Source organism: Enhydra lutris, unplaced genomic scaffold, assembly GCF_002288905.1.
Source record: "Enhydra lutris kenyoni isolate GAN:26980312 unplaced genomic scaffold, ASM228890v2 scaffoldscaffold43, whole genome shotgun sequence".
Lineage (NCBI taxonomy): Eukaryota > Metazoa > Chordata > Mammalia > Carnivora > Mustelidae > Enhydra > Enhydra lutris.
In genome coordinates this window covers 3,523,760-3,550,367 of record NW_019154127.1, presented here as the reverse complement: position 1 = coordinate 3,550,367, position 26,608 = coordinate 3,523,760, and the positions used below count along the sequence as shown (strand labels likewise).

Below are 26,608 nucleotides of genomic sequence, written 5' to 3'. Positions count from 1 at the left end.
ATTAAATGACTTAATACAAGAAAAAGCAGCTAGAGCAGCCTGTGGCATTTTAAGCACTCAGTAGCTGTGCACTGTATGTTAATGTATAAAGATGAATTTAAATAAATACAGAAAACAGAGACTTCCCTCCTATTTTATTTTGAAATGTGCTGTAAACTGTTTGAAATGTCCCTTTAATGGCTTCTGGCTTCACCAGTATTGGATGACATGACAAATACTCCTTCATAGAAGGTACAAGTGAAACAGAACTGGAGGGGCATTTTGGATCCTTCCCTCTTCAGAAAGTGTGGTCACATGAAGACGTGTCTCTTTCTCAGTAGAACTGGCCCATGTTTCTTGGGAGTGACGTGTCCAAACCACTGTTCATCCATATTTCCTGGATGATTTGTTCCCTACGCTCAATCCTTTCTGCCAGCTCTGCAGCCTCTATGGAACTGTAGACAGGATACGAAGTCCTACAGAACCCAGACCGTTCTCCTGGAAAATCGGAGTCAGAGGAGTCCTCCTCCCCGTCCTCATCCTCGCTGTCTTCCTCAGCCTTGTCACTTTCTGGCACCAGATGCTCTCTCACCAGCTGCAGCTCCCTGAAGTCCTTGGTGCAGGACACTTTGACGACCAAGGCACACAATGTGAGTGCCAGACCGATGCAGATGCTGGACACGAACAGCAGCGCAGCTCTCTCTGGGTGGGCTGTGGGGGAAAGGACAAGTCAGGACCCAGGAAGAGCTGTCAGTCTTCACCAATCCAAAGTCCCATAGAAGCAGATGTCTGCCCAAACTGGCAGCTAATGCAGAATGCCAGTGCCAGACGGGATCTTGGAGACCATCCTCACCTAACTGATCCTGTGCTCTCCTTGGTTAAGGAAAAAAAAAGGTTTTGAGCATATATAGTTAATATAGGTATGCACATGAGAGGACACATAGCAGGGGGACTCAGAAGCTGGACCCCTGAGTGCAAACTCTGATCTGCTACTCATTAGCTGTGTGATTTTTGGCAAGTTACATAACCCCTCTGTGCTCCAGTTTCCCCCCTGTAAAATGGAGCTGATAGCACCTTCCTGCTATACAGTTAATTCCAGTAATGCTCTTGGAACTTTCGCTGACACATAGTAAATGCTCAATAAAGCTGTTTACTATTGGGAGTAAATTATGAAAAATTAACATATATAAAAGTATATATGCACATACAAATGTAATACTAATAACAGTAGATGTTAACAAAACTTAATTTCTTCAGATTAAAAACTAAATATGAATAAAAGTTCTGGTAGATTTTCCAATATCCAGATGATCGTAGGATAATAATAATATAAATACAAATGATGCTAATTTGTACTACATATTCTTATCTAAATCTTTAATTGGTTTAATCCTTACATTAACCCTACATAGAAAGGACTATCACTCTCTCCGTTTTTTAGTTATGTACCCTTGAGGGGTTAGCATTCCCTCTTTGGGAAATAATAATCCAGGAAACTCCCTCAAAATATAAAACAGGAGCTGGCAGACTTTCTCTGGAAAGGGCCAGGTACAGAGTAGCTTGGGCTCTGTGGGCCATACAGTGTGTGTGGCAACAATTCTACTCTGCCTTTTAGCACAAAAGCCAGCAAGAGTCTCTCCATGGTGGCCTAAGGCCTTTAAGGCCCCCTGACCTTCAGATCTCTAGTCTAGAGCCAGCACAAGCTCCAGCTCCAGCTTACTGGGTCCAAATAAGACACCAAGAGACCAGGGCCAGGGTTCCACCACCTGGGGCCTTGCTGCTATTGCATGAAAGCACAAAGGAGACCGGGCCCTGGTCCGACAGCACTTACGGATGCAATAATAACTTTCCGACAGAACCAAAGATTAGAGACCGTGGGAACACAGCAGAATCCACACCTATGTGACAAGGCGGTGCTGATTTCCAGTTGTCCTCCCTGACAGGGGATCGTGTAACTCTGACTTTGGAATGTGTTAGTATCCTTCTATTTCAGTGTGGGTTCGTCTGGTCGCCTAGGATTCCTTTCGTAGAGAACAATGATGCCTCCACATCTCAGGAGAAGCTCTGCTTCCTGACACGTGACCCCAGCTACCCCAGTTACCCCTGATACCCTGTGCCCTGGACAGACCACAGTAAGCTCTTCCAGAGGGCTGAAGACAGAAGTAGAGGCAAGCGATGAAAATATTAGGGCACCAAAGGCATGCCTGCCAGCAGATGTGTGGTACGCACAAGCAGATGTTGGGGAAACACTAGTTAGGTGAAGCGAGAGTCAGCTTCTGAGCAAGGTTGTCTAGATGAGGCTCCTTGGGCACAGTCTGCTGGGGCCCAATGGCTAAGCCAGCTAATAAACTGCTTTCTTAAAACCTCCAACACACACACACACACACACACACACACACACACACCCTTTTCTGTTTCTCTAATTTCAGAATTTTTCTATGGGCTTCTTCAAACCCATGATCTAGATTCTAGAATGATCAAGGTCTACACGGTTAGGAGAAGAGTAAAGTCCAAACATGCCTAAAACGATGTCACAACCTCACTGTTGGGGATGGGTTCATAGATCGGTTAAATGGCCAAAAAAGAAACCGTTCATCAGGGACTCCTGGACATTCTCACATCCATTCTGCTAATCCCTGTGTTCCAACATCCCCGGACAAGACCCTCGGTTTTGGTTTCCAGCTGACTTGTGCCCTGTGTGTATAGGACTGTGCCAATGTGTCAAAGCCACTGGCAGCTTGATCTGGGAGAATGTCCTTTTGGAGTCACCCAATCTACTGAATATAGAGCAGAATTTTCTAGAAGCTGCCCACTCACTTGCAGCTCCAGCTCCTCCTACTGGTGACTTCTCCTTCAAACAGGCCTCCTCCCTGTGCCTTTTGGGGATAGATTTGCCTAAACAACCCTCAATAAAACCAAATAAAGGCCACAACATCCTTACATTTCTTTAAAATTGGTGACCTAGAAATAGCAAATATGAGGTGGTAATAAGGAGCCGGACAGCTCGTGACACCACATGAAGATTCATCATCTGCTCATTTGTCAATTACTAACTGAGCATGTGTCCTGCGCCAGCCTCTCCTGGGCACCGGGGCATGACAACAAGAGAAAAAACACCTGATCCTATGATGCTTAAGGTCCCTTGATTTCCAGGAGTAATGAGTATACAAAATGGTAGACAAGGATGGAAGGGAGTAATTCAGATAACATCCATCCTTCACCATCCTGAAGGGCATCCTTTCTGCGCGGAGAAACCAGAGCAGAGGTCTTGTATCTGTTGAATCCAATCATGACCCAGCTGATATCCATGCTGAGGCCTCAGGCAAATGGCTCAGCTCCTCTGATGCTTCGCTTCCTTGTGTGCAGGATGGGGGATCAGAGTCCTCTCATTCAGGGTCTTTGCTATGGACTAAATTGTATCCCCCCCCCCAGACTCATGTGTTGGAGGCTTACCCCAAAATATGTGGTGATAGGACTTAGAAGGAAGTAATTAAGGTTGAATGAGGTCATTAAGGGCGGGGCCCTGATCCAACAGGATCCTTGTCTTTATAAGAAGGGATGCCAGAGAACATTCTCTTTTTCTCTCTCCCTCTTACTCTCCTTTCCTCCCTCCCCTCCTTCCTCCTTCTCTCTTCCTCTCTATCTCCCTTCCTCCCTCAATCTCTCTCTCTCTCTCTTTCTTTCTCCCTCTCATTTGAGAAGGCAGCTGTCTCCAAGCCAAGAAGAGAATTCTCACTAGAAACAGACTCTGCTAGTACCTTGACCTTGGACTTCCAGCCTCCAGAACTGTGAGAAAAAATGAATTTCGGCTGTTGAAGCTACCAGATGCCAGCCTACAGTGTCTTGTCACGACGGCCGGAGCTGACCAACCCAGTTGTCGAGAGGAAGTGATGAGGCCCATCATGGCCACGGACCAGCGAGCAAAGTCATCATTGCCTCCAGTTAATCATTATTTCCCTGAAGGATTTTCATGATGCCTTTCCTCCAGGGGGCTCTCCAGGGACTTTGAAAATATGGGGATATTTCCAACAATAAAAAGGCTTACATCTCTTAACTCTGACAACTGTGGCAAAAGAGCTCTCAGACCTCCACTGCTGGGGGACCAGGATATGCATGGGAGCTGGGCAGAGCCCTGTTAGAAAGAGCAGTGGGGTTGGGAGATGCAGAGCCTGGCAGAGAGAGAGCAGGTATGGGGGAACCAGAAGAACAGAACATTAACAATAGTTATGTTTAAGTTTTGAGACTAGGGGCAGTCCTATTTCTTGGTTCTTTCCTGTGTTTTCCACTTCAAGCACATTCTACTTTTATATGTAAGGGAGGGAAAGACCTCGTACATGTTATTAGGAAGAGCCAGACGTGGAAGTGGGAGGGTGGTTTGGAGACAGAAGATTCTTAGAGGAAACTAACAAGCAAACAACAGACATTCAGGAGGACGATGGATGCAGGAAGACGATGGAACACGAGGGACCTGTGCAGGATCCCAAGACTGTCCTCTGTATCTCCTGTGTTGGGTTGTTTCCTTCCAGCTTTATTTTCATTTGAGGAAGGCTTACTTGAAAGAGCCCCAGCCCCGGCAGGCCTTGAAGAGTAACGCCGTAATGCCATATATTAATATGAATTTTACCAAAGGCCTCAGAGATCTGGGGCTTCCTGAACAGTCAGGGGGCACTGCTGATACTTGCAGAGTCAATATTTCAAAATACGGTCAACATAAGGTGAGCAGACGGGGGTGATGAGAGACGACAGGCACCATCCCCTCCCTGATGAGAGTTTCTGCTCTGCCAGGTAGGGAGGGCTGAATCCGACTGATCCTCGAGGGGAAGAGTATCAGGGAGAACTTGGCAACTGTGAGAAGTAACGCAGGGTGGCTCAGGAAGGGACTCTGCCTTCACAGGGCGTGACCTGTTTTCTTTACTAGGTGATCCTTTAACTCCATTTTTTTCCAGCCAGGGGTGGGATTCACTAATCCTCTGCCCTTCCCAGATTTTAGAGCTGGGGAATGTGCATTCCTCGGGTTCCTGCTTTTCAAAACGGTAAATACTCATGGAGCCCAACTCCTGAACAGCGTGACTTTATCTGTTCACCTTCTCCCCACATGGTCCTCTTGTGGGTAGCCTGGATGGCCCTGCACCTGAGGCCAAGCCTCTGTGTGTCCAAATCATAGCAAGACTGCAGGTGCTGAGCCAAACTTAAAGTCATTTTTCTTCAACTGAGTGTTGTAATTAAACGTCGCATCTGTTAGTGAGACTTCTGTAAAGCCGTTAGCATTCTAGGAAGCTTCGATTCATTGACCTACCTCTAATGTAAGCAAACGCTGCCAGAGAGTTGCTAACAATAATGCCGTCTTTCCTCAGAACCCTCGGTTTGCTTGGGTCAAAGTTTATACCTGTTTCATAAAAAATTCAAAACTGATTAATTATAGCTGTTCACAGTATGCCTACTGCTCCCAACCCAGGACTGCTATAATAAATAAAAAGTCATAGAAATCAAATAAATGGGCCTCTGACTGAATTATAGAAGACCAAGCCAGGAGGAGCATTTACTAAATAGTCTCTGAAAATATTAAGTGATAAGAGGGATTTAGAAATTCTAAAATGTGCTGGTTCCAACTTCAGGTGCCACTCATCCACTCCAGTCCAGAAGGGGACAATGGATTGTCCCATTCATCATGCCTCTGGGAGGCTTAATAATGGCTTATCTAATCACAGAGCTGCTGCCTGCACTGTTGACCATAGATAAGAAGGGAGGGAGGTTATGGAGGGAGATTGTGGGGGGCTACTTTTTTAGAAATGACAGCAAAATGCAGGGCAGGTCTGGTTTCAGATGCCTGGTTACACTGTTGTGATAGAGCTTAGGGAGCTTGTGATGCGCAGCCTCAGAGCTTTGGGGACCCTACGGGATGTCAGACAGGTCGAAGGAAGGGTGGCATAGAGCTCTCGGGTCTCCACTGCTGGGGGACCAGGATACAATGGGGTCCGGGGGAGCCCTGTTAGAAAGAGCAGTGGGGTTGGGAGATGCAGAGGCTGGCAGCGAGAGAGCAGGTATGGGGGAACCAGAAGAACAGAATATTAACAATACTTATGTTTAAGCTTTGAGTCTAGGGGCAAGTTCTTTTTCTTGCTACTTTTCTGTTTTCCACATCAGGCATACTTTACTTTTATACTTAGGAGCAAAAGACCTCACAAATGTAATAAAAGTAATGCAAAACAAACTTTGAACACACAAAGTATAGTATCTTAGATGTTCTACAGAAACTTTGCAGTTTCCATCAGAAGCCCCAAGAATCTGATTCCATTTTAGACTTGATAAGAAAACGAAAATGTTCATCCCCCTCCTACTCACAACAGCCCAGCGAAAACCCAAGGGCAGAGGGGGCATGTGTTGGAAACACATTCCTGGTTCGGGTCATCTTTCCAACAAGCTCATCAGAGAATCCAGGAACCCCAAATTTGTTTCTGAACCGATCTCTTTTTTCAAGTGATATTTCACTTGAGAAATAAGAGGGGAATGGAAGGAAGATTTATTCCATTTATAATTTGTAAAACAAAACAAGATACTGGCCACCATTTGCAATCCACCACGACAACATTGCCATTGTCAGAGCTGGTAACTCCAGCTCACCTCCTGACATACCCTTTCATTCCAACCAGTGAGCAACCGACTATGGTCACATGGGGTTGTTTACCTTTACTTTAAGAGAAATGCTGGTAGTAAGCCATAAAAATTACCATGTTCACCATCTTTCTGCTTCAAAGAAGGTTTTACGTTAGTGACGGCTGGATCAATCGCTGAGAGTATGTTCTTGGGAACTAAAAACCAGAAAATAAATATTTTAAAAACTTTGTATATTTAATATAATTTTTTAACTGCCATGTGGATAAGTTACCAAAAAAAAATCCATTTTCAAATCAATACATAAATTAATCACTCTACTTGTCAGAGACACTCACACACCTATACCAATGGTACCAATGTGACCATCAAATGCCCCAGAAAGGTAAATTTTGGAGAACAAGTAAACAAGCTATGGTGTATATACCCAACAGAATAGTTAGCCATAACACAAACCAAAGTCCTAACATTTGCTACAACCTGGGTGGGCCTCAAAAACCTGATGACCAGCGAAAGGAACCAGATACAAAAGACGACACATGGTATGATCCCATTAATAGGAAATATCCAGAACAGGTGGATGCACAGACAGAAGGTAAGTTCTATTACCTTACCTTACCAAGGATCAGGGGTGGAGATGGGGACTGACTGCAAACGGGTGTCAGGGAACTTAGGGGATCATGGACGTGTTTTACAGTTGGAGCACGGTGATTGCCGTGCAGCTAGCTCTGGAAATTTTCTAGAACTCCTTGAACTGTTTTTGCTTAAAATGGGTGAATCTTAGGGGTGCCTGGGTGGCTCAGATGGTTAAGCATCTGCCTTCAGCTCAGGTCTTTGATCCCAGTCCTGGGATCAAGTCCCATGTCAGGCTCCCTGCTGAGTGGGAAGCCTGATATTAAAATAAATAAATAAATAAATAAGGGTGATTCTTAGAGCATGGAAATCACACCTCAATAACACTGTTAACTTTGGGGACACCTGGGTGGCACAGTTGGTGGAGTGCCTGACTCTTGGTATGGGCTCAGTTTATGATCTCAGGGTCACGAGATTGAGCCCCCATCGGGGTCGGAGCTTGGGATTCATTCTCCCTCTGGTCTTCCCCCCTCACTCATGCTCTCTTTCTCTCTCTCTCTCTCTCTAAAAAAAATTAAAAACAACAACATTGTAACTTCTGAACATGAACTTCCCTTCCATGTAGTGAAACAAAATGTCTATAATTGACTCAGAATCCACCACAGACATCTTTCCCTGGTTCCAACTCTGCTTTTCACCTACCGCTCTGAATCCTTGCCTCCTTAATGAGCCTGAAGGGAATTCTAAGACTGCACACAAGAACGAAAGAATGCTGCTCTAAGTATTTAAGGGAAATAGGAAAATGAGAGGAGAGCAGTGTAACAGACTGTGTTGGAAGGTGGTCAGAGATTCTGCAGAACTGACCCTCAGAATAAACCATCCCATCTCCAGACACCCCAGAGAAAGCGGACAGGATGGTAGCACGCAGAGGGCCAGGCAAGAATTCCGAAGGCCAAGGGCACCGCAGCAGGCCGGGAGAAGGGAGAGGAAACCAAATATTTTTGCTGCAGAATATTGCTTATTTTTGTTTGTTCTTTGGCTCAGCTGGTATCTGGGAGAAGTGGCAACAGGAAACAGAAGGGAGCCAACAAAAACTGTGCAAGTTCAACTGCACTGATTTTTTTTTTTTTAAAGAGCTGGTAAGATATCTTCCACAGCAAGAACACCTCATTTTCTTTCTCGAAGTGTTTAACTAAATTCTTTTAGGGATGTCCCAGGACCGACAACCAGAGAGCATTCTTCAATTGTGCTTTTTCTGTGCACAGGACACCCTGGCGCCTTTGTGCCCATTGGCAGTGAGAGTCACATCCAGGGCTGTAAGGTGACGATGACAGGAGGCAGTGGAAGCTGTCCAAGGACCCTGAGGAGGGCCCCTCGGCTGATGGCGGGCACACCGCTGATTCTGGGAGCAGAGGAGTGCCCCAGATTGCTGAACCGTGTTGCAACAAAATGCTTTCTGATGAAACAGCCCCTTGGTCATGCTGCACCCTGAGAAGTTTGCCCCCGATTCCTTGGCAGGAGTAAGTCCTCCCTACCAGGAGTGGCATGTCTTGGACATCTGTCTCTTGGCTTGTTGTCAAGCCAGGGGGCTCACTGCAAATGCTAGAGGTTTTACGGTTTGGGAAGGAGGAAGAGCTCAGATAGGAAGGACAGTCTAGACGAGCTCTGTAGAATAACCAGGCCCTTGTAAGACATTAAACCGCCGTGTGTGATACAGGCTCACATCAGGAAACTTGCCCATTTCCTATAGGAAAATGGCCCTGCTAGTGGGAGACTCTTTAGGAACTTGAAAATAACAGGTGTCAATGCACCTGTTGGATTCTTGCATGTCCTTGTTTCAAGAATGAAGATGGCGCTGGGGTGTGACTTACGTACGGCTGCCCTTCAAACCCGCCTCTCTCCATTTTAGATACATCATAAAAACACCAGCACACCATTCTTCATGGAGCTCTTAATACATCGGACCCTGGGCTCACATTTAAACAGTGTGTCTTTTGCAGGGTCCCCGGTGCCCCGTGAAGATGTGTATCATTCCCATTCCTGCAGATGGGACAACTGAGGCTCCGAGAAGGGGTAGCGTCTCAATGCCTGGTCTTGTGCACAGGTGCCTCTGATCTTTCCCTGATGCTGTGCTGTCCAGGGGACACTCAGCCTCTGGAAGCTGGATAAAGGATTATAAAGATGGCAAAATGATTTCCGCTTGGACAATCCCTGTGAGTCTGTTTAGGGAAAACCACAGAACATAATTCGCTAATTTTGGGCAGGGTACCCACTTCGACTTCTTTTTTTTCCCCCCTGAATAAATCTTCTGTGTCAAGGTTGGGTCAGTGCAGACTTTAAGAAAGAAGTCTCCAGAAGTCAAACTTAGGGCTCAAAAAGATTCTGCATGTCAGAGACAAACACGGTATCTCTACTTAACTTGCCCTCCTTCTCAGTAGGAGCCCAGACAGCATCAGTGCCAGTAAATCCAGACACACCCCTATCTTGCTGTCCCCAAACCCTGCATCACCTACTCCTCCTGTCCCTAATTCTAACACCTTCTATCCCTCCTGTCCCCCAATCTTGGTACCTCCCTTCCCTCCTGCCCCCAATCCTAATAACCCCCTTCCCCACTGCCCCCTAATCCTGGCATCTACTCCCCTTGCCCCTAATCTTGGTGCCACCATCCCACCTGTCCCCAAATCCTGGCACCCGCTTCTGGGAGGAGCTGTGAGGGCCCTAGGCGGAGGTCCACACATCTCTCTTGCCTCTCAGGCATTATCGGTGTGGGAATCTGACTGTGCCTCTGTCCCGTTGACCCTTGAGTGCTAGTGGCTATGGACATGGAGAGGAGTCCTCCCTGCACATGTGAGGGGGTCAGTGGGCTGAGTTTTCCAGGTCTGGCTTATCCTATGAGGAGGAAAATCTGAAATCCAGCATGATCAAGAAGTGAGGAAGAAAATCTGAAATCTAGCATGATCAAGAAGTGAGGCTAATGGTTAAGCTTGGAGGGAACACAGAGAGGACCTCATTTAGCAATGCACTAATGAATACTGGAGGAAAGCATCCCAGCCCCATCAAAGTGCTCTGTGCTGAGTGGTCTGACATTAGCCAGATGTGCTGCCTACAGTTCCAAGAGCAGAAGGCTCGCAGCCTGAAACATACCCCAGGGCTCCACAGAGAGGTGAAATTCTCTGCCCAGCCTAAGCCCCGCAGGGAAGAGAGCCGGGATTAAACGAAGCTCTATAAAATAGGGAGGAGTGTTCTTTTTAGAATGCAAATTGATTATGTCCCCTGAGACAACTTGCCAGGGGCTCCCCACCTTGGGTAAAAGCCTAGCCTAACCTCCCATCCCCCAGGTCTCTCCAGTCCTACTGCGGTGCTCGCCTCCCCCCTTTGCCTGTGCTGTTCCTTCTGCCTGCCCTTCCCTCCCCCCACCTTCAATTTCCTGACTCCTACACAACTGGTCTCACTTGTCTCTAATGCCACCTCCCCCAGGAAGCCCTCCTGGTCCCTCAAGTCTCTGAGCAGAGATCATACTGCTCATTGTCATTTCCCTACCCCCCGGCAAGGGGTGCAGTCAGGGTTCCTAAGGGTGAGGCATCTCTGCCCCACTGTCTGGTTCACATTGGAGATGGGTGGCCTGTGTTTCTATAGAAATGAGGGTCCAGAGCTTGATGTTCAGCACTTGTCCCTAATGCCCCTCTTCCCTCCCCTCCATGGAGAGGGGTGTCCTGTCCCCTATGTGGGCACAGCAAGACCGCTGGGTAGAAGAGCAAATCTGGGTCAGATGCCGCAGTAGGAAGCAGGCATTAGAACAGACGTCTCTGGGGTGATCTTTCCTGAGCCTCTTATGTAAGAGCATCTTGACTTGGGGGTTTGGCCGGTCTCCTCCCTAGGAAGCCATGTCTATAATCACATCACATGGTTTCTGCCCAGGGCTGATCAAGGGAGGAGGGCTACCTGACCCCAACCGGGCCAATTAAATATCTTTTTGTTAGAAATTTGGAATTAAGATTTCAGACTGCAGGTCTCCATAATCGTTGGAAACAGGACATAAAAATCACTGAGGCTGTGGGGGTGGCCACGTGCCATCCAGCAGGCTCACGGGGAGGCTGGGTGCGGGAGGAGAGAGATCGAGAGTAAGAGAGAGAATAAGGGAGCAGAAGTGCCAGGAGAAGCAGAGAGGAGGGATGCCAGAGGTTTACCATGACCTTGGAGCTTCAGGTTGAAGCCTTGCTTCCGTGCCCTGGTTCCCATGGCCTAACACCTACCCCCCTCCACCTCCTTTTGGCTTAAACCAGCTCACACTGGCTCCTACACTCACATCCAAAGAGTCCTAACTAAGACTGATTCGCTTAGAAATGAATTATTGACAAACTCGGACTTCGTATCAACTTCCACATCGGTTGGGAGACATTTTTAAAAAATGTAAAACCCTGCATTCCCATTTGGTGACCTATAAAATATTCAGACATTACAAATCATTTTTTAATGATTCAGGTTGCAGAGTAAAAAGCCATCTGGCCGGGGGTGGAGGAGAGTATATATATTTTTAAAGATTTTATTTATTTATTTGACAGACAGAGATTACAAGTAGGCAAGAGAGGCAGGCAGAGAGAGAGGAGGAAGCAGCTCTTTGTGGACAGAGAGCCCGATGTGGGGCTCGATCCCAGGACCCTGGGATCATGGCCTGAGCCAAAAGCATAGGCTTTAACCCACTGAGCCTCCCAGGCGCCCCTAAGGGGGAGAGTATGTTTTTCTAAAATGCCAGCCACTTAGAAGGTGATTAGAAAGCATCTACGGTGCGGGAGGGCGGGGGCGGGTGGATAGGCACGAACTTGCCTCACAGTCCCAGGCACCCGTCCCCCCTTTGGAATAAGTCCTGGGGGTCACACTGCTGGACAAAGGGGCATTGTCCTAGGGAGATGGCAGGACACTGTCAACGCCCCATTTCCTCCACAGCCCCACACCCAAAACCAAGTTGCAAGCCCTCTTCCTGACCTCAGCCTTCAGTCCTCAAATGACTCTTTCAAGTGCTTCCCTCTGCCATTCTCAACCTCACCCAGACCCCTCCACTGACCCTCCCACTCTCCCTTCTTCCCGAAGCCCCTCCTATCTGCAGCTCGGATTCCTCTATCCACCACTGTGATCACTCAGATGGGAGCGCCCCGACTCTCTCCCTTCTTTGTCATTGACCAGTGAGCCTCGGGGACCCCTCAAGCATCTGGCTGCACTGGAAAGAACCACACCAGCAGGCAGACCAGTGTCCCTGAGAACTCTGGCAGTAGCCTCCGCCCCCCGCAGCCCTTCCTTAATACCTTCTCTTGTCTTCTCAAACCCCCTTCCCTTCCCGGTCCTCACGGCTGATGATCTCATCTCATGCCAGAGAAGACAGGCCCCGAGAGTGAACAGCAAACCCCCCACCCACTCCCAGAGCCTCCCGTCCTGCTGTGACAAGGGAAACATCCTTCATCCCCGTCCCTCTGCCTCCTCTGGGTGCCCCAGTCTTTCCCCCAGGCAGGTGTCCTCAGCGTCTCCTGCATCTTCCCGCTTTCCAAACCTTTCTCAAATCCATCCGGTTCTTACTCGCTCTTGTTCCAGCTGGCGCCCACCCCCAGCCCACTCCGGCCCACTCCCCACCCCACGCCCCACAGACTGGTCTCTTAAAAGTCCAGTCATCACGGCGGTCTGACCCTCCACCATGAGCCCTCCACTGGCACCTTCCCCCAGGACCCCACAGGACTGGGTCCTGGCTGCTCCTGGGCGATTTCACACCACCTTGACCTCACCAGCTCCGCCCCTCCCCCTACTCGGGACTTGGCAGGGGCTGCCCGGATTTACCTGGAGGATTTACCTGCTCGTTTGTTAAGTGGCCCTCTCTAGCCCTCAACTGATAATGCCAAGGACAAGAACCATACTCCCTTTTTTTTTTTTTAAACTACCCAATTCTTGGCACCCGGCGCCACTGACGCTGAGCACATGCCCTCAGTGCACTGAATGAATGGACGGGGGAGAAGCAGTTTGAACCGGAGCAGGACACCGAGGCCCCAAGAGCCCACCTTCTCTCCACTAAGAAAAGCCCCCACCCTGGGAGCTATCAGCTCCTTCTTAAAGGCACAGCAGGATATTCACCTCGTTTGTAGGCTACCCTCCTTCAACACTCAGCTGGAGAGGCTGGACGCTCCTAGAACTTCAGGGTGCTCTGTGTGCCTTCTTGGAGGAACCCCAGAGCTGCTCCAGCATGGGAGCGGGAATAAAGGCTGAGAGGGGAAGTCACATCACATTTCCTGCAGTGCTCGTGTGGCTGCTATTAGCTTGGAAATGCATTCATGCCGCCACCTTATTGTACCAATTACGGCTTTGACGCCGCAGAGGACATGTTTAGCTCAGGATATAAAAGGCTGGGGAATGCACTGGAATATTATTAGATCACAAAAAGGATTATTAGATCACAGCATGGATGAACCTTGCAAACACTCTAGGTAAAGAGGTGCCAATCATGAAAAACAAAACGAAACAATAAAGAAAACCTACATCCTGCATGATGCCATTTATATGAGAGGTACAAGAGGCAAATCCATCGAGACAGAAAGTAGATCGGTGGTGGCCTGGGGTGGGGTGGTGGGGTTGCGTTGGGGGGGTCACAGCTTAGGGGGCAGAGTTTCTTTGGGGGATAATGAGAATGTTCATAAGTTAATTGTGGCAGTGGTTGCATGATTCTGTGAACAAAATTAAATCCCAAGAATAAACTAAAATTCTAAAATCACTGATTCGTGTGCCTTAGGAGGTGAACCAGATGACCTGTGAATTATATCTCATTCAAGCTGTTACACAAAGAACAAGGTGGGGAGATCTGGTGGGAGAAGGGGTTTCCAGGAGCACACACATCGGGTTTTTCAGATACGGTTCTCTTTGCTCCCTTGGCTCCCACGCTCATTTCCAAATGAACGGTCCCCGTGTCAGGATGGCAAACCAGAAATCCACCGTACCCTCCGAGAATCATTGCTGCCCTTTCATTTTCAGGCAGCTCTGTAAATTTGGACTCTAATGGACCAGGCGTTGCATTTTCTCGTTTGAAGACGCTGGGAAAACCAAGTCTGCTGTCATGTAACACTTTTAATTGTTTTCGGGTGAGCATTTGATCTGTTGACTCACCGCGGTGGGTATGCAGATAATATGGCTGTTGGCGGTATAGAGAGTTAGTCATTCAGAGCCTAAAACCAAGACTGCAAGGGTAAGTGGGAGCCAAACAATACTTCTGCGAGCTTGCGTCATATACACATAAATTTCAGAGCCTCCTAAGCACCCAGATTAAAATCACTCTTCTCCCATGTGCTTGTACTTTCTGTCCTCTTCCCATTTATTGCCGATCTGATCGCTGAAAGTGCTTTCAAAACGAATTGTGACCAAAGAACTTGTATTGCTTACTTAATGTGAACATCCTAGACAGGAATAAAGGATGGAAAAAAAGTACTCTGGAATATCTGGGGTGACAACACCGTTTCAGGAGTAACGTCATTTGGTTTGTTGCACGAAAACGCCTTTTCCCACGATCACCACCTCCCAAAGAGGCGGGTCTTAGAGCAGGTTGGGGGGGGTGGTATATTCTTACCACAGGCATAGGTGACAGTGAGGTATTTTTTCACTCCTGGCGGACAGGGGCTCCCGAAATGGTGATCGTTGACCATGATTTTGCATCTCTGCTTCCCGTAGCACCTCCTGGATAATACTTGCAAAGCCCAGTAAGACAGGCAGTCTGAAAGGCAGGGAACGCCAACAAGAATTTCAGGTTGCATCCGTATTTGGCTAACCACGGGGCTTTTGCTATTTTCTGTTAAGGAAATACACTGAGCTGGATTTCAAGTTCATGGACATAGTTTCTCGGAAAATTTTCTGTCTCATTAATGTCCCCAGGATGCTTTATCATATGAGTCATATAGGCTAAGTCCTATATAGGCAGAGCGGGCTTCTGGACACGCACTAGCAGGGCCGTGAGCTTGCTATGACGCTCTGGTCTTACTGTCTTGAAATTCTTACATATTTTTGAGCAAGGGGTCCTACATTTTCATTTTGCACCAATCCCCGCAAATAATGTAACCGGCCTTGTACACAGAACATGCAAAATATGTAACACGCTGAATGAAGACTATTTCTTTTATGCCCCATACCACGTCTTGAAATACTTCATTTGCCTTTTTTTTTTTTAAGAGAGAGTGGGCAGGGAGGTGGTACAGAGGGAGAAGAAGAAAGAGAGTCTTTTTTTTTTAAGATTTTTTTTTTTATTATTTATTAGAGTGAGAGCACAAGACAGAGCATGAGCAAGGGGAGGAGCCAAGGGAGAGGGAGAAACAGGTTTCCCGCTGAGCCAGGAGCCTGATGCCAGGCTTGATCCTAGGGCCCTGGGATCATGACCTGAGTTCAGAAGCAGACGCTTAACTGACTGAGCCCCCCAGGTGCCCTGAGGAAGAGAGAGAATCTTAAGCAGGATCCACACTCAGAGCAGAGCTGGATGTGGGGCTTGATTTCAAGACCCTGAGATCGTGACCTGAAATCAAGAGTCAGACCCTTAACCAACCGAGCCCCCCAGGCGCCCCTATTTGTCTACTTTGAGAAGGCATCTCCCCTGCGAGAACACAAGCTCCGAGAGGACAGCGACTCTTTCTGTCTTGCTTGTCATCAATGCCCATATCCTGGCCCAGTGTAGAAACCCAGTAAATAACTGAAGAATGAATGAATGAAATGAACTAAATAAACACAAGGATAGGTTTTTCAGCACCTGGCACAACGCCAACACAATTAGTAAATATGAATTTCACACATACAGAGGTGAGGTGCAGAGGCGCTAAGTGCTGTAAGAAAAACAAGTCGGAAGAAGTCTACTTTGCTTTCACAGAGTGTGCTGGAGCGGCAGACAAAACCCACACGTGGGACCCGATGTCTAGCCACGTGAAACAGGGCGTGAGTGTTGGCAGTGCAAGGCGAGGACGAGGGGTGCTAGGGTCAGTGTTGGGAGAGATGAGTGTGGACCTTCACGGTCATGACGGGCTTGCTGGGGTTAAAGAGACTTGGTCACGGGAGAACGTGCTTAACTGGGTAGAAACGAGCAAGACAGAAAGGCATAAACACCAAAGTAGCATCACTTAAGGGGAGTCCAGGGGGCTGACCGTGAGCTGGAATAGTGGGGTGTGGATGGGGAAGCCACAGAGAATGAGCAGGGAAAAGGAACCTGGAGAAGACTGAGTTTGCCTGTGAACGCTTAGCCAAAGACAGACTATTCTGCTAGCGACATGCAGTCTAGAGAAATGGCCTCATGCTATTGTCCTTTAGGGACAGTGTATGGGAGGCCCTGGGAGAAGGGAACCAATCTCAGCTTGGAAGCAATTTTAATAATACTTACGGGGTGGGGTGCCAGGGGGCTCAGTTGGTTGAGTATCTGACTCTAGGTTTTTGGCTCTGGTCGTGATCTCAGAGTCATAAGTCTGAGCCTAGTGTGGGGCTCCTTGCTCAGCGGGGAGTCTGCGGGAGATTTTTCTCTCTCCTTCTCCCTCTGCCCCTCCCCCACCAAATAAATAAATAGATAAATAAAATCTTTAAAAAATAATACACACTGGGAGGAATTTAGAACTTGGAGAGCAGAGAACAGAGGAGAGAATTTTAGAGACCTTACAAAGTTCGGTTCACTTACAACAACAGCTAACATGACAGGCTGTTCTCAACACTTGCCCGTCAACTGATGGGGTGTCCCCAATGCTTTGCTGGGACACAGGTTGTTCATCATATATGTAATATGTTACAATAAGTTATATATAATAGTTTGCTTATATAATATATAAATCAGGGAAATACAGATTAAGACCATGATGAAAATAATATTTTGCACTTTCTAGATCAGCAAAACTTAAGAAGACTGGCTATCCCAAGTGTTGAAGAAGATACAGATCAATGGAAACTCTTGAGCACAGCTGGGAGAGGGTAAACTGTGGAGCATACACCAGCATCTTTTAAGCTGACACACTTCACATCCTGGGACTCAGCCGTTTCATTTCCAAAAGTCTATAGGGTCCCCTAGCCTTTCCGTAAACCCTTCAGAATTCCCAGTCAAGAGATCCGAGAATGGGATGTACGATTTCTGCATCGGGAAGAGGTAACGGTCTGAATTATGAAATTTTTCTTAGAAGTCTGATGTAACTATTGTTTATTCTGTTACAAAGGAAATATGTGTTTGTAGTTGAAAACTCAAAAATCACAGATAAGCCAAAACTAGAAAAATAAAAATGCCTATAAATCCGGGAAAAACAAAACAAAACAAAACAAAACTATTAATCTTTAAGGAACCTCCTTCCACCACTTTTCTGTGTGGGAAGGTCCTTCCCCCTCAGTGGTGTCATATACTTATCACTTTGTAGGCTATTTTTTCCCATTTAAGATATCTGCAAAATTTTAACATGAACATAATTTTAAAGAATTGCATAGTTTTTCATTGTACGAATGTGCCAGCTCTATTTACAATGCCCAATGCAATCATTGTTCAGATGATTTCCGTTTTTGAACATTAGAAGCAGTTCTATGTGGGGGCACCTGGGTGACTCAGTCAGTTAGGCATCCGACTCTTGATTTTGGCTTGTATCCTGATCTCAGGGTCCTGAAGTGGAGCCCACGCTCAGTGGGGAGTCCATTGGAGGGTCTCTCTCTCTCCCTCTGCCTCTCCCCCACCCAAACTCACGCTCTCCTTCCCTCAAATAAATAAATAAATAAATAGAAACAGTTCTTTGTGGAACATCCTTAGAGCTAAATATTTGCACATGAGCACAATAGTTTCCACAGGAATTCCTGGAAGTATATTGCTTTGTCAAAGACTGCTTAAAATATTAAGGCTTTTGATACACACCGCCCAACTGTTACCCAGAAAATTTCTGATTCATACTCCCGGCAGAATTGTATGAGTGCCCTAGAAACCTTATATTTTCTTAGGATGTGTGCCTGACCATATTCTTTCAGGCTAACAGAGGAAGGAAAAAGAAACTCTTTTCATTTATAAGCCCACAACCCTCTTTGACCCAGGAGGTGCTTCGGCGAGCGTGATTTAGAGAGGTGTGCTTCTGCACTCTTAGAGTTCCCTGGAAGCAAAAGAGTTTATCTTGGTCAGAGTGAAACCCACAGTGTGTTTTCAGGAAGAGGCCCAAAGTAATTCAGGTCTGACTCAGGTTTGACCATATCCTTGTTGACACTGAGCTCTGGGCCGTTTCCAGGACTTTTTTCTCAAGTGATGATCTCCCTCTCAGGCTGATTTTATTTGCATCCTCTCTTCCTGGCAAATCATCCTCCGCCCCCAACCCATCTGATAACACGATATTCAACTGTTTAATTTTTTTTTTTTAGCTATTGTTCAACACTGAAACTGAAGTTAATTAATCTTTACAACGTCTGTTTATTTTGATAATTAGGCTACTCTTGGCAGCAGGGGGCCCCTGGCACCTTAATCTTTGGCTGGGAAGTCGAGGTCCACCCACACTTGGCCTTGGGATGGCCTTAGCCCAGACCTTGAGGCCCACTGGGTGGTTTCTAAGGAAACAGCAGGATCCCTGGAGCCCACCCAGAAAACGTAACTGCAGCAGGAAATGACACGTCACAGTGGACGCCCAGCCAGGAGACCTTCCCGAAGTTCATGCCCAGGTCTGTGGGAAGGCTCACCCCGCCCTGTGTTAAGATATAGTTTCACTGGTGTTCATGTGGGACCAACAGCGATCAGTCACTTTCACACTCTCCTTTCCCTTCCACTTGACAAGACATAGATTCTGACGGAACTGACCTGCTGGAAGCTCTTTCAGGCATGTCTTTGAAGGGTCAGCACCCTCAAGACAAGACAGCAGATATAGCTTTGTTTGAACTCATGTGGCCAAAAGATACCACTTTTTGAAGATGACCTCACAGCTAGCGTAGTCATCGGTCTTTCATGTCTTCCTCTTTATTTCATAGTTCAGGGTTATTGCAAAGTATTAGTTTGCTACAGCTGCTGTAACAAGTACTACCCCTTGGGAACTTAAACAGCAGAAGTGTATTTCCACTCCGTTCTGGAAGCTAGAAGCCCAAGATGACAGTAGGGTTGTACCTTCTGAGGCCTCTCTCCTTGGCTTGCAGATGGCAAGACCATGTGTCCTCACATGGTCTTCCTCTGTGTATGTCTGTGTCCTAACCTCCTCTTCTTATAAGGACACAAGTTATATTGGATTAGCACCCACAGGACCTTAATCTAACTTAAACACCTCTTTAAAGACCCTCTCTTCAAATGCAGTTGCATTTTGGGGTGCTGGGGTTTAGGACTTTAGCCTACAAAATTTAGGGACACAGAACTCAGCCCCTAACAGCCTTCAAGATGATCCCTAGTCATCATCAGCCTCTGGAACTCATACCCCTTGTGTACCCTCCTCCCACAGTGAATCAGAGCCAGTCCACATGACCCCTATCTCCACCAACAACAATACCGACTCAACCTACCATATAAGAGACCCACCTTGGAAGCTCAGCCTTCAGGTGACTGTCGCCCCAGCCAGTGACCCATCTGAGACCTCGCCAGAACACGTGCGACCCTAAGCCATAAACACCAACCAAACCACCCCAGAATTCCTGCCTCATAGAAACTGCGAGGGAATAAACATTTGTTTATATTTTAAGCTATTAAATTTCGGGATATGTTGCCACAGCATATTTTCACACTTAAAAGTGAGTTTCTGGGATACAAAGAGTTCCTCAAAATGTGGGTGGACCTCGAGCATAAGTTGGGAGGACCTTGAGGAAAGTGTTAGTGAGAGTCTAAGGCCTTGAGGAGAAGCCAGCGTTGGTTAGCTTTGCACCCAGAGGCCAAGTGCATCTCAGAGTAGAATTTCCCAACTTCAAAAGTGAATGAGCTCAAGTATTCTGGATATTTCCCTCAGGCCCCCCGATGCCCCTCAGCTATTGGTTTTGGAGTTGGGCCGTGCTGCCCTTCACCCCACTGTGCCATCCAAATAGAATTTTCTGGAGAAAAGGCTGGGAAACACAGTCCAAGGTCCATGTGTAGCGTGTGGCCAATGCCTCACCATGGCCTTGCCTGCTGGTGCATTCCAGACGGGACCAGCTTAGGGCACTGCAAACAGAATGGAGGCTCTGCTCGCCCTCCTTCAGGTGGGGTCTCAAAGACTTTGCTGCGGACAAGAATGAGCACCCCTATATCTTTTGGGATGTCTGGCACAAGCTCGGGTCCCACTAGGGTAAGTACCGTTATCCAGGCTGTGGACACCCCTGAAGATTCTCATGGGATCGTGATGATGTCACACATGACAGTCAGGTGCGAGATTATGTGCAGATGCCCTGACCTCCACCAGGGATGTCCTCCTCCCCACCGCCATGAAGCCCCTTCCTCTTGATCCCATCTGACGTACAAAGTACACAGAATCAAAAAAGCAACAAACCAGCCTATAACAAAACCAAACTGTAAGTCCAGAAAAAAATATACTGTGGGGTGGGAGACTGGCAGCAGGAAAAAGCATGTCAAGGATTAACATCTTTCCTCTGTCATGTTAAAATTTATGAAAAAAATAATAATAAGGGTCCCACCGGGGGGGAAAAAGGACAAAGGCTAGAGAGAGAGTGGGAGCGAGTGTAAATACAAGAGCCACAAAAACATGGGAAATGTTCAAAGCCATTCATAGACAAAGAAAGGCAAATAAGAAGACTGTTTTACATCTATTAAATTGGAACCACGAAGAAAAATCATACATGCCTCTACCAGAGTTGCAAGGAAACTTAGGAGTGTACGTCGCTGTTTACACACATAAATTGGAACAAGAAGGTTTTGGAAAGAAGTCTGGGGATACACTTAAAGAATTGTAAACATGCCCACACCTTCTTTCAGTATAAAACTTCTGGGAATTTATCCCAAGGAAACAACCCGGAGGAAAGAAAATGCTACGAGCACAAGTTCATCATACATCACTTAGAATATTTGAAGATCAGAAGCAGTAAAATACGCCAGCCACTGGGGCATGGTTAATTACGTGATATGCTACATCCCTTCAACAAGATATGAAGAAATGACTGGCATTGTTGGCATTTGGTTGGACACGTGGGAGACCACCCAGGGTATAAAGTTACATTTCAAATGTATGAATCAAATGTATGAATCAAATGTATCAAGTGAATCAAATGTATCTGTTTTAGAATTGCCATTATGTAAAAATGGTCCTACGCTCAGATATCAGGACTTGGAGGAGACCCTGAGAAGGAAAAAGCTTCTCATTTGATGGGTAACATTTATGGCTGCACTGTTTTCTTATGTCCCTTAAATGTTCTTAGGGCTCTGGTGCAGGACACTAACAGGGATCCCACCAGTCACCTTTAGGAAAGAACTGGAAATGACCTCTCGGTATTTGGGAACAAAAGCCCCGCTCAGCAGTGCTTCCTGACCTCTCTGGGGCCCAGCCGGCTTTCACCATGAGTGTTGCCTGGGAGGCATGGAGGCTGGAGAATTCTCGGTTCCACCAGACGGCAGCTTATGCCCGAGAGGAAAGGTACACCCATCACTTTCCAGAGGCCACGGTGAGGCCTGACCACCCGGCCCTAGATAGTCATCCCACCAAGCTCATGTCAGGTCCCAGGGTTGAGAATGAATACCGTTTTTCTCTTCTTCAAAGCGAATGTGGCCAAGCCATAGTAACTTAGTAACTGGCAGCCCAGGGACCGGATGTGGCCCGGAGGCATGTTTTGTTTGGCTCACACACTGTTTTAAAAGTTGGAACATTTCACATTAAAAGAAAAAAAAAAAAAAAGAGTCCAGATTTCCAGCATCTCATGAGGGGCTGGAAGCCATGACGACACCAGACCTGCACCTGTGGGAGCCCTGTGTGGACACCTCCCTTAGGAGGGGCTCTGATTCATTCACACACATCAGGATTCACGTGGACACCCACTCTGTGCCAGGCACAGCTCGGGATGCTGGGAATTCTGCGGAGAGCAGACAGACACCATGTCTATGAGCGCTTGCCCTCCCCTGGGGAAAGAGACCTGAGGCAGGTAAGTGATGGTTTCCGTGATATGAAGACACTCCAACAGGGGAACCGCTTGGCACTGCAGAGACAAGGTCCCACGCTGGCAGGGAGCCCCAGGAACCCCGTCCGAGAAGGACGCCTGACTTGATTCCTGGATGGTGGGGTGAGAACATTCCAGGCCAAGGGAAGAGCTTATGCAAAGACCCCAGGCTATGAGTGTGGGTGCAGTGCCCCATCCACGGTTTGTAAGGGAAGGGAGGATGCACCCACAGGTGGGAGAATGGATGGATTCTAATTATGGTGGGCAGGTATTATGATCTGATTTATTTTAATAATCTCTCTCCGGCTGCTAAGTGAGGAAGGGACTGAGGGAGGGAATCGGGGAGAAGGGAGGCCGAGAGGCCAGTCCGGAGATGGTCTGGGTGGTCCAGGTTAGAGATGCGCAGAAGCGGGGAGCAGAGCCGGTGAGAGGTACTCAGTGCGGGCGAGTCAGCAGGAGGCAGGTGGGCAAAAGGCGGGTAATGGTAAAGTGTGTTTACACAAGGGGGATGAAAGGACGGCTTGGTGGGGAGAACACGCTCAGCGCAGGTTAAAACCTTACGTAGAGTCTCCCTGGGGCCAAGGAGGGAATGAGTTTTCAGCACTCGGCGAGATGGGGAGATACGTCAGCACGGGCAGCCAATGGTCTGTACGCACACGCGCAAGGGTCTGGCCTTGATGTTGACCTGGAAGGCGGGCACAGTCCAGGCCTCCGCGTGAGGCTGGCGGTGAACTGAGGATGAGGAGCCCTCCCAAGGGCCTCTCCTCTTCCCTGCAAGCCTTTCCCCTGCAGAGCACAGGGGCAGGACGCAGCGGTTCCTGAATGCGGAGAACAGCCTGCCCCTCAACCTTACGTGTAGTCCACCGGCGAGGGACGGGAGCCCTTGACCGTGAGGGATGCGAGGGGATGGGGGCGGATGAGCAGGTTGTTTCTGCCGGGAGACTTTGCTGGGGCTCAGACTTTTCAAAACTGAACCCCTGAGCAAGGGGCATGGTCTCCATTCAGAGACCTTTCCGCGGCCACAAGGGTTATTCGTGGCATGAGCACAGCTGGCTGACCACAGGATTCCTCGAAGTCTCTATGGAAACCTGTGCTTTAGCCATGATGTCTGCTAACATTTTCTTTGGCTGGTTACGTTTCCCTTTCAGCCCCACTCCCAGCTTCCCAGGAACCTAAGGCAGCGCGACCCACGGTACATAAATCAGCCTGCATACCTGTCCGTCTGCTTCGCGGACCGACTTCTGCTCAAAACAACAACTGAAACAGATGGAGCTTACTGCCGCCTCCCCAAACACATGTGGCTCAGTTAGATTTCACAAGCCTGAGAAATGGGGTACCCCACCCCAGTATCAAGAAGGAGAGCCCCTTTTTTGCAGAAATAGGTCAGATCACCAAGGGCCCCTTACCCAGCCGAGGAGACCAGATCATAAGAAGTGTCCTTGCAGGATGTTTGGAAGAACAGGGATCACACTGGCCTTTCAGACGGATGCCTCTGGCCACCTGGGGGTAAGGGGAAGGCCAGCCGGGGAGCAGGGAGACTGCGATGACCAGGCAGTGGTCCCTGAGCTAAGGCAGCAGTGGGACCAAGGCAGGAGTGGGTGAAGATGTTCTGAAAACACGCAAGGGTTACATGCGAGGGAGACTGGAGTGTCAGGAACTCCCAGGTCATTCACCAGGGTGTGGGGCATGGGGTGGTGCCAGGATGTACAATGGGAAGCCACGCCCACAAGGACCTCACTGCCCCCATTTGGCAGCCAAGCCCGTTACACAGGAGTCTTCTGCCCAGAGCTAATCAAGTGCAGCCAGATGCCCACTTCGGGCTGTCTTTGCCCTTAGAGGACCCTCTGTCATCAGCCGCTGAGGGGCCTTTCTTCCCAGAACACTGGGCTGGGGGCCTTGGCGGGGGGGTGGGGGCACATGTTCCTCTTGAACTGGTTTTTATTCTCTCTCTAGTCTTGCCTGAGAGTTTGTCTGGACAGTCAGACACTTTATGTTCTTTTTTTTTTCCCCCTGGGGAAAATTGGTTTTATACGAATTTCTTTTTAAAATTAATGTTTAATTTCACATGTGAGTGTAGCAGTTTAGTACATTTTGGAGCTCATTTTATTTTCATTTTTTATTATTTTTTTTAATTTAAATTCAATTGGCCAACGTATAGGACATCATTAGTTTTGGGGGTCGTGTTTAATGACTTATTAGTTGCATATAACACCCAGTGCTCATCACATCATGTGCCCTCCTTGGAGCTCATTTTAGATTTTGGTGAGTCAAGTGCAGCTCTCTGTGCTATGTACCCTTGGGGCCCATTCTCTTGGGTAATATGGAGGGTAGAGATCGGGCGGCTTCTCTGCTGGAGACTGGGGTATATGATGGTTAATTTTATGTCTCAACTCAGCGATGCTATGATGAATCACCAGTCTAGTTGTGGTCGTGAAGATATTTTAAAGCTAGGACTAACATTTCACATGCAAAGTAGACTCTGAGTAAAGCAGATTACTCTTCCTGATGGGGGTGGGCCTCAACCAATCAGTTGAAGGCCTGAAGGGCAAAGACAGGTTTTCTGAAAAATGGATTTCCCTCCAGGCTGCAGCACAGAAAATCTGCCTGCTTCCAGCCTGCCATTCTGCAGAATTCAGACTCAAGACTGAACACCAAAGTCTTACCTGGGTTCCCAGACTGCCAACCCATCATACAGGTTTCAGATCTGCCAAGCACCACCACTATGTAAGCCAATTCCTTAGCATCAATCTTTCCAAATATATGCATGTCTGTCCTGTTGGTTCTGTTTCTCTGGGAAGCCCTGACTAATCATAATATCAGGTGACTTCAATGGGGGCAGCTTCCAGCCCCACATCCCGGCCATCACCTCTCGGCTCTAGACTGCAGACCCCTAAGAAGAATGACTCCCTGAGCTTGCCTCAACCCTACACAACCAGTTATGGTCCAGGCTCTTCTCTCTACCCAAACGCCATCCCCAGGTATCCGCAGGTCTCCTCCTTTAAGTCTCTGCTCAGCATGCCAGTGACCCTGCAATGCCGGGCCTCTCTGAAGCACACCCCAGCCTCCCCTATTTCCCTTCCACAGTGTGCTTTACCCCTTAGCACTTGTGTGCACCTGAAATACAATGAGTAAAGTCCTTTCATTTGTTCATTCTCTCACGACCACTTTCTGCACAGCTGGAAATTCCATGAAGTTCCATGAAGAAGTTGGTCACTGACGACTCCTCCACCCATAGAACAGGATCCTGCATACAGTTGGTGCTCAATAACTACTTGATGTGAAACAACTAAACAATGGACAAATTTGGGAATGTGGGGCAGAAGGAGGTGGCACCCTGGGGGTGTTTCCCCCCTGCCCTTGACTTTCCCTCTAATCCAGAGTCCCAATCCCCTTGGTACCGAATCAGATAGCCCCATGAAGCCACATACCAAAGGGGGGGAGCCGCTCTGCTTCTGAGGCGCAGGTGTCCCTCTCCTGGGTCCTCCTGCCGTAGCTCGCCGAGTAGATGTTGAGAAACTTGGAAGGGTGACAGTGCAGTTTCAGCTCTTGGTCTTCACATACGGTTTTGTTTTTTAATTCATCTGAAGCAGAAACAAAAATCAGCGGCACCATCAGCTTTCCTCAGGAGGAATCAGGGAGCTCTGCCCAACCCCTGGCCACTCATCCACCCCCTGGAGCTGCTTCCTGGGAAGGACAGTGGGAACAGCCCCACCGGTGGTGGGGTCTGACCCTGGAATAAGAGCCCTCTGCAGGAAGAGGTGGGAATGACAGGAAGAGGAAGGCAGAGGAGACAGGGGCCAAGTATAGGGGAAGACAGGGCTCACTGGCCTCGTTGGGCTCGGTTTGGGGATGGGCCTTGGCCATAACGGATGTCTCTCTCTCTCCCTCTCCACTTGATGTCACACATTCCTTAATCGAAGGGATCCTTTCCTCAAATGTTGACTTGGACCCACATGGGTAAAGATCAGGAATTACCTGATTGCAGATTAAACTTCTGGAGAGAGCCCAATTAAAACTCACCACCAGATTTCCTAACATCCTAGCACCCCCATTTCCATATATAAAAAGAGAGAGGATGTAAAAGCAAATGATTTCCTTGGCTAGGAAAGGGAAAGAACAGGGCATGCGTCTTGTGAAGAGTCCCTTTTTCCTGCCCCCAGTCTGGTGATCCAGGAGCAAACGACGCTCGGCTGCTGTGGTCTGTGCTACCTTATGACAACCCGCACCAGGTTTGTTCCCAAAGAATGTAGGGTAAGGTCTGTGTGTCTGTGTAATTCACTGACCACAGTAACATTTCCCTTCGCAATGTCACACAGCATTCACATTGTACATGCACTGCTGATGAAAATATAGTTGATTGTTTTTTTTTTAAGAACATACTGGAAAAGCATTCCATTAA

The 26,608-nt window shown here is 47.9% G+C and overlaps 1 protein-coding gene across 4 annotated transcripts in view; it reads right to left on the bottom strand.

The window, feature by feature from the left end:
* Positions 1-119: 119 nt before the first annotated feature.
* Positions 120-26,608, bottom strand: part of LOC111155788 (eva-1 homolog C) — a 69,023-nt gene continuing 42,534 nt past the window's right edge. For 2 of the 4 annotated variants that reach the window (XM_022516190.1, XM_022516193.1), the window contains 5 exons: positions 25,638-25,790; positions 14,759-14,902; positions 6,708-6,788; positions 5,276-5,365; positions 145-690 (listed from right to left, as the gene is read on the bottom strand). In XM_022516190.1, the coding sequence (XP_022371898.1) occupies positions 314-690; positions 5,276-5,365; positions 6,708-6,788; positions 14,759-14,902; positions 25,638-25,790 (845 nt within the window). In that variant the 3' untranslated portion in view covers positions 145-313. Of the gene's footprint in view, positions 691-5,275; positions 5,366-6,707; positions 6,789-14,758; positions 14,903-25,637; positions 25,791-26,608 lie in introns of all 4 variants that reach the window. The other 2 variants (XM_022516191.1, XM_022516192.1) reach the window with 2 other exon arrangements.